This window comes from Cryptotermes secundus, unplaced genomic scaffold, assembly GCF_002891405.2.
Source record: "Cryptotermes secundus unplaced genomic scaffold, Csec_1.0 scaffold109, whole genome shotgun sequence".
In the NCBI taxonomy this organism is placed as follows: domain Eukaryota; kingdom Metazoa; phylum Arthropoda; class Insecta; order Blattodea; family Kalotermitidae; genus Cryptotermes; species Cryptotermes secundus.
In genome coordinates, this window is record NW_019737086.1 from 728,334 (window position 1) to 736,837 (window position 8,504).

Below are 8,504 nucleotides of genomic sequence, written 5' to 3' on the forward strand. Positions count from 1 at the left end.
GAGATGACGGTAGTAACAGCGGTACACAGCGTTACTAGCACGACGGCACCAGACAACAGTGGTGCCTATTATGTGGCCGTTTTCTGTATTGTCCGAACGGGGCTACATAAGGAGCAGTGAAGGCTATGCACAGTTAGTCCTCGAGCTACCTCCGAGTTAGCCAGCAACCAGTCAGTTGTATTCTGGCATTTGGAGTGTAGTATTTGTGATACTGCAGATAGCAGTAATTGTGAATCTGTAATTTGGGTGATTGTAAGTGCGAATGTGAAATAAAATTCGCTATATCAAATACGGCGTGAAGTTATTTGTCGCGTTATACACCCAATACGAGACAGTATGTAGGTCCATTAGCACAGTCTTTGTTGGTTACTGGCATACTAAATATACAGACCTCTGAAAATTAATTTAAAAAGTAAAGCAAGAAAGGGAACATTGTCAGAGAAGCAAGCCAAAATGTCTAGGATCCAATCATATACCGGTTACCAAAATTCAGTAACCTACCAGCCCACCTCAAGGAGATCCTCTTTAATCTGTATGATGTATTCATGATGATTATCTAAACCTTAAAGCCTTGACATTCTGTCAGTGGTGCTCACTGTATCTGTTCCATGAATGGAATTGTTAGTATTTCACAGATATTATTTTGGATCAAAACTCACCCCATTTTCTGTTTTCTTTATGGTATTTGGAAACATCGAGGAATTGGCATTTGTATGTTTTGTGCATTTGAGTATTGTAGGATTCCGATTACATTTTTACTTGTCTGGGTGAGCATTCATGTGGGATTTTTGCTTTCCATCTTTAGGCTTTTATACACGAGGTACTAGGGGCATGCGGTAGCTTAGTTGGTTGAGGCACTATGCTACAATCCAGAAGGTTGCAGGATCGAATGCTGATGAGGTGGATTTTTTTTTTTCCATTTACCTAATCCTTCCAGCCGCACTATGACCCTGGGGTCAACTCAGCCTCTAACAGGAATGAGTATCAGGAATCTTCCTGGGGGGTAAAGCGCACCTGGCGCGTAAGGCTGACAACCCCTCCGCCATCCGTGAGCAGATTGTCTAGAAAATGCGGGAGCATCGACATCTCACAATCCTATGGGCCTCTATGGCCTGTTACAGGGATAGCTTTACTTTTACCTGAAGTACTTAGTTAACACCTCAGCAGGGTTACAGATTATCCTAACTGAGGTTTTCATAGTTTTCTTCAGGCAAATGCTGCAATACTACCCTGAAGTAGGGTATGACTTCCAAATCCTTATTTACTCTGTTTATCATCAGATTTTTGTGTGGGCAAATAAAAACTTAATAATTCATTTAAATGAATATCACTGGTTTAAAATACAATATTTGAAAACAAAGTGCCATTCAAGAAAATTGTCGTGAAATTCTCGATAAGTAGAATTGTCATGTTGTCATGTTTTCAGCTGTCGTATAAAGCGAATCGAACAGAAGGATGAACTGGAGACGGAGAAGTCACAAGAGTATCGGGACATGGAAGCCATGCAGGACGATAACAACAGGATGAAAGACGAAGTTGAAGCACTGTATGCCAAATATGAAGCCCTGAAAAAATTTGCAGCTCTAAAGAAGATACCAATACCACCAGAATTGGAGTCAATAAATTAAACTTTCTACTTGAACTAAGAATTATATTTTTTCCAAGTATTGCATAGCAGTAGAATGATCCATATTATTAAATAGGAATGGAAATGCCTGAAGGCAGGAGATATTGCCTGTGAACAAGAGCAGCATGTTATGTTCTTGACCCCACAACAAAACATGGGCCTTGGCTTCCTCTAAATGCAGAAGTTTTCCAAATTTTGGTAGGACTTCTCTGATGCAGAATGGTTCATTGTTATGCCTTCAGCTTCACAAAGCAGTATGGATGAACATTCCTGGCCTAAGTGAGATTTGAACCCATGACCTCAGTATTTATACCAATGAAAACTGCACATCTTAGACCACACTGTCTCAGAGATCAGCATACATGTTGTATAGCATAAAAAGATTTCTGTTTCCTGGTAAGTTGGGAATGGTATCAAAAGTTAGGATTTTTTAAAGAAACAGTTTCTGTAAACAGCTGAAGTAAGTAAAGGCATCCAAGCCCAGTGTCACCTGAGACTGCTGCTTTTAGTTCTACTACTACTAGTAGTAGTAATACATTGTATTAGAGGCTTTTCACAGTATACACAGACAAACGGCCATGCCATAACCCAGGCAGTTAGTAGCCAGTTTCTGGCTGTGGCAGCCAGGGTTCAGTCCCAGGTCATGTCAAAGAAGGCACTGGGGTAGGCTTTTTTTCCTTCGGTTTTGCCTGCCAATTCTTATTCCACCAGCTGCTCCATAGTCATTAATTAGTGTCAGTAGTCTCAATAACAAATTAAAAAAAAAAAAGTACACAGACACCATGGCAACAAGCCTTTTTCGCTGAAGGAAGGCAAGTAGGCTAAATATTAAGCCTGGAAGAATTTTAATCATGCCTTGCAGTGTCCACATAAGGATTAACTCTACATACCAGAAGTTCAGTATATAGGGTTTGTTCTTTGCCATAGATGTAAATATTGTAGTTCATTTCTTGGTTTTATTACCATATATATGGCATTTAGGCATGGCATGAGGAAAAATATAAGACATTTGATGCTAAATAGTATTTGTCATTATTGAAATGGATACCTCCTATCTGATACAGTTTGCCAGAATTACTGAATGTTATATTAGCAGCTCTGAAGTTGTTTTCCTGGAATATTTGTATTGCAGCCATGTTGTACATTTCTAAATATGTGTGTGGTAATGCCCTTTATGGGAAATGTATGCCACTTGGAAGAATCTGAGATTCATTTAATGAAGTTGGGTACTGTGGAAAGATGGATGAACAGTGTGTGTGTGTATTGTTTTGCAGAAGTAATAACCTCACAGGTTAACCAGAATAGCGCAGTCAGTATAACAACTGGCTACCGGCTGGACAGCTGAGGGGTTGGAGTTCAAGACCCAGTAGGGTCACAGATTTTCAGTACTTCGTGTTGTCCATACTGGCTGTGGGGGTCCACCCAACATCCTATCCAGTGGGTACCAGGGGCTCTTTCCCCGGGTGTAAAGCAGCCAGGGTGTGAAGCTGACCACTCGCCTCCAACCAGTGCCATGGTCAAGAAAACATGGGTCTACACATCCACTCTCTCATATGCCTTCATGGCATAGTGCTTAATTAGTTAAGTACAGGGACAACTTTACCTTTTTTACCTTTAGAGCTTCATTAATGAATATTGTCACATGTTAGAGACTATTCATGGGGTTTGGCTTAATAATTGGATTTACTTGACAGTTATAACTACAGATGGTTATAACATTCTCACTGCCACTTCCCACTTGCAACTCACAACTACCGATTGCCAATTCTGACCTCAGACTGACTAACTTTTCCCATTGGTGCTCACTATGTAGCCTTGGCACAGACTGCACAGAGAACACCAGTTCCAGCAGACCCTCTTCCCTTACATGTTGATTCATTGCTGCAGAAATGTGGCACTGCTGTGGCTTTCAGCTGTCGTGTAACAATACATATATAATGTTCTTGCATTAGAAACATATGTTGACAGTGTTATAAGTTTTCTCACATCTAAGAAATGAAGATGTCACTGAAATGCTAGTGATTATGATACGCTGTCTGCATGTATCAATATAATTCCATAGTACTGCTCAGTCTGAAATGGAACTTGATACTTGCTGTGTTCTGTCCTCCAAAAATTAACCAGAACAAAGTGAGACTCAGAAATTGAGCAAGAGAGCATACTGTGCCTCACATAAAGTCTGGATATATCTGAACTTGCCTAAGGGATTGCTAAGGGTTATAGGTTTCTTTGCTATTGAAATAGTGTGTTAATTCATTTGTCAAAGAAAATGTCTTTAAAATCTTTGGTCACAAATTGTATTTGGCACTACATTATTTTATATTACTACAGAGATCTATTGTAAGAATTGTAACATCTTAAGACTTACTTTTATACACTTTATATAGAGTAATAAAACATGTTATTAGTAGATTCCCAAGAACTGCATGCATCATAATCTTGGTACAAAAAGACTTGATTTCTGTGTATGCTACCCACACAACAAAATACTCGATTTAGTGAACCCAGATTAAATTCACATCACAGTTTCTAGTGTACATCCCTAATATGCAGAAGTTTGTCCTTATGGAAATTACATTAAAAAGAATATAAATTCATGATACGAATATCTCCAATAGATGCTAACAATGTTTAAAATACTAAATGCAAGACAAAAATATTCAAGCAGAACTCTTTTAATAAATATCTAGTGTAACATCCACTTGAGAATTCAACAGGAAGTCTCATTGCATACACTTTTTTTTTTCTTCCTCATATTCCTTTCCTGTTCTACACACTGTTGAGTACGTTGATTCTGAACCAACTGGCTGGATGCTGTAGGTACAAAGTAGGGAACTCCATTTCCACAATTTCTCTTGTAGCATCACATGTTCACTGCCATGGAAATGTGCTTATTGGCCATTACCTAGCAACAGCCATATTTTCTGGCTGCACTGTTCCAGTTTTTCAGCTGCCATGTCACAGTGTCCAAGAAATTCTATTGCACTATAGACATTACATATTCCTTGTTATCGCCATAGACATGTAGCTTTTGTGCATAATGTAGTGTTATTTACACTCAGTTGCACAATGTTCATGCTTGCACAAGAGGCTCCATAGTTCCATGCACTCTGAAGCGATAAAGGCAAGTGTAACTTGGGTTACCGTGATTATTGTGAATCTTTAGCTCAATTAAGCGAAATGGAATTGCTGCTGGTTCCTGATATGAAAAGAAATGGTACAGATTAGAAACAGAAAATGTCATCACTTACATAAAAATGTCTTATTAATTCAGTTTACTGTATTGCTCAGTGTGTTACCTGAATTGTATAGTACTGCAGAGGACTGCCACTGATATCATAAGAAAAACTTCCAAGGTAGTGTCCTTTATCATTAAGGCTATTTAATCCCTGTGGATAAATTATGTTTATTAGTTCAGTAATTATTACTGAATATAATATAGTAATAATTAAAATCAACAAATTCTTATGAAGAACATCTGATGTGGGTCTTGTTTCTATCTAAATTAACTACAATGCTTAATATTCCCAGAATCTGGTTATGACTGATTTTATAATGTTATATTTAAGCATCCTGTTGCACTCCATACGATAAATGATATAATGATACAAATTCCGTCCCAAGTGCAAACAATATATTATGTGTCCCTGATCTTGTTCCTCTGCACTACATGTTTCGGCCCGAGACGGCCATCATCAGGTGTATTACACTCACGTTGCTGTCACACTGCACCCAGCCCAAAATTTAACATTTAAAACACTTTCCTTGTTATTATCAACATCCACTTCGTTGATATCTGTCTGGTTTGTAAATTATTTTACACACGTCAGTTTTGACGTACCCGTAGTAGCACTATAAAATCATTAGTTCTAATTTTAAAATCCTTTAATTTTTTTTTCTCTAAATTTTAAATTTAAAATTGTTAGGGTTACTCACCCTATGTCTAAAGTGCTGCAGCGGCTAGTTCTTGTTTCCAGCACTGTACAGGTGTTATTTTGTGTAGTCTTCCTGTGTGCGTGCCACTGTTATTCTTTACTACGCGTCACGCACACAGGAAGACTACACAGGATAACACCTATACAGTGTGGAAACAAGAACTAGCCGCTGCAGCACTTTAGACATAGGGCGAGTAACCCTAACAATTTTAAATTTAAAATTTAGAGAAAAAAAAATTAAAGGATTTTAAAATTAGAACTAATGATTTTATAGTGCTACTACGGGTACGTCAAAACTGACGTGTGTAAAATAATTTACAAACCAGACAGATATCAACGAAGTGGATGTTGATAATAACAAGGAAAGTGTTTTAAATGTTAAATTTTGGGCTGGGTGCAGTGTGACAGCAGCGTGAGTGTAATACACCTGATGATGGCCGTTTGGGGCCGAAACATATAGTGCAGAGGAACAAGATCAGGGACACATAATATATTGTTTGCACTTGGGACGGAATTTGTATCATTATATCATTTATCGACTGATTTTATGCTTGGCCTCTGATATTAAGGGAGGAAAACAGGCTGAGGGTGTTTCAGAATAGGGTGCTGAGAGAGATTATTTGGACCGAAGACAAATGATGAGAGGTTGAAGAAAACTGTATAATGAGCTGGGGAGGCCATGTAGTACTCATTGTTGAGAGAAGGAAAGAAACCAGTAAAACCTACACATAGGTGGGAGGAAGGCCGTGCCATAGCTGAAGTGGTTAGTTGCTGGCTTCCCACCGCGGCGGCCCGGGTTCGATCCCGTGTCTGGTCAAGTGGGATTTGTGGTGGACAAAGTGGTGCTGGGGCAGGTTTTCTCGAAGTACTTCGGTTTCCCCTGCCAATCTTCATTCCACCAATTGCTCCACAATCACCCTCACCTATCATCTGGGGCTGGTACAATAGGCCAGAAGTGGCCGCAGTACAAGGGACTTAGTCCCACCCCACTAGAAATTAAAAAAAAAAAAATAGGTGGGAGGATAGTATTAAAATGGATCTTAGATAGGATGGGGTGGCATGGGCTGGATTGATCTCTCATGACAGGGACCAGTGGATAGCTCTTGTGAACATGGTAATGAATCTTCGGGTTCCATAAAATGTTTGGGAGGTTCTTGAGTAGCTGCACAACTGGTAGATTCTCAAGGACTCAGTTCCCTGACTTAATTAAATTTGGATGCTACTTCTGAATCACATTTCTATATGAACTGGCTTAAGTTCTACCCTACATTTGTATGCCGAAGGTCTTATATATAACTATAAAGACTGTACATAACACATACCCATACAGAGAAATCCTTTGGTGCGCTCTTTATTCCTTCTGGGGGCAACGTGTCAGGTGAAGCATGCTCAATTGACACTGCTGTAATGTTGACCTCACCAATTAGTTGAATCACAGCAGTACCTGAGCCTTCAAATGCCCAGCACTCACCAGGTATCATACAAGGCTGTAATATTCAGACAGAAATATTATCCAGTATATTCAGTAACCCATCAAAGAACAAGAATGAAAAAATTGTTTCTCGGAGAAATTCTGTGGCAGAATAAATACAGGGTGGAGCAGAGGAAATGGATGTTTTTCAAATGGCCAGTACTTGGCAAGGGTGGGGTTGATGACCTTGGGCGTGAGCCGGCAGACAGCACAGACAATGCAATTTCAGTAGTCATGGTGCGTTGGAACGTAGAGCATTATGTTTTGCTGTTGAACAGTGCTCTTAGAAACAACGATTTCGTAGTTATTGTCCAGCGTCTTCCGTCGAGGAAAAATTCCAGATCGTAACACTATACTCCGATGGGTTGAAGCATTTAGAACATCTGTTATGCATGTTTCAGCCTATATGGCCATGATCAGGTGCATTAGACATGGCATCATAAGTTCTTAAGTGACATTGGCCAACAGACGTGACAAATTAACCATGGCATTGTCTGAGGTTTCTTGATTACAATTTCATCCTGAATTTTCATTCGTTACAAGATACTTTTTGATAATATCAATTAGCTTGAGATGAACCTCTCAGATTAATAAGTATTCAGTGGGTACAGAAAATAAGATTGTGGAATTAAAACTTCTGTTTGACATTCAGCCACCTACCTAGATATAAAGGACTGACATAAGAGTTAAATTGTGAAATACCATTTTGAAAGAGGTAATGTCTCTCATCCATACAGCTACTGTAGACAGACAGTTTACACACCTGAATGATGTGCTGTGCTGAACGGTCCCAAGTTCCAAATGGTGATGACAGCTTATATTCCTTGGTATTACGCGTAGATACTACAGAACCACCTGCAGTCATGAAATGTAGACTACAATAAGTATCAAATATGTATAATAAAGTCTTAGTGAATCATTACACAACATTACATTGCATTGCATTCCTGAAAGGAGAGGAACAGGAAGTGTGTATATGATTCTCCAATAACTCTCAAACCTGACAAGTTATTTTCAGGACAGAATGTATGAAAATCATGTCACTGGAAGTCGAATGCCCTTCTCTTAGATCTCTCCAATCATGTGTACGGAGGCTGCATCATTCAGCATGAAGTATCAGATGGACAAATTACTTATATAACTTGCCAGTTAATTCTCTAATTAATTTAACAGACATTCAGCTGTTCAAGTGAGGGCACATGGTAGTGTAGTTGATTGAGGCACTATGCTACAAGCCGGAAGGTCATGCGTTCAAGTAACTATGAAGTGGACTTTTCCAATTTACCTAATCCTTCCAGCTGCACTATGATCCAGGAATCTTCCTGAGGGGTAAAGGGCGGCCAGTGCATAATGCTCACAATCTTACTGCCATCTGTAAGCTGTTTGTCCAAAGAAAATGTGGGAGCCTTGACGTCTCACAAACCTAGGGGCCTTTATGGCCTGTTACACAGTTAGCTTTTTTTTTTTTTTT

At 39.2% G+C, this 8,504-nt stretch overlaps 2 protein-coding genes across 7 annotated transcripts in view; one reads left to right on the forward strand and one right to left on the reverse strand.

Annotated features, from left to right (window-relative positions):
* Positions 1-2,396, forward strand: part of LOC111870024 (transcription factor MafK) — an 11,253-nt gene extending 8,857 nt beyond the window's left edge. For both annotated transcript variants that reach the window (XM_023861966.2, XM_023861965.2), the window contains exon 3: positions 1,427-2,396. In XM_023861966.2, coding sequence (XP_023717734.1) covers positions 1,427-1,628 — 202 coding nt within the window. In that variant the 3' untranslated portion in view covers positions 1,629-2,396. The remainder of the gene's footprint in view (positions 1-1,426) is intronic.
* Positions 2,397-3,287: 891 nt separating this feature from the next.
* The window catches only part of LOC111870023 (SUN domain-containing protein 1-like), a 12,112-nt gene continuing 6,895 nt past the window's right edge, over positions 3,288-8,504 (reverse strand). For all 5 annotated transcript variants that reach the window (XM_023861960.2, XM_023861964.2, XM_023861962.2 and 2 more), the window contains 4 exons: positions 7,797-7,888; positions 6,885-7,049; positions 4,927-5,016; positions 3,288-4,826 (listed from right to left, as the gene is read on the reverse strand). In XM_023861960.2, coding sequence (XP_023717728.1) covers positions 4,701-4,826; positions 4,927-5,016; positions 6,885-7,049; positions 7,797-7,888 — 473 coding nt within the window. In that variant the 3' untranslated portion in view covers positions 3,288-4,700. The remainder of the gene's footprint in view (positions 4,827-4,926; positions 5,017-6,884; positions 7,050-7,796; positions 7,889-8,504) is intronic.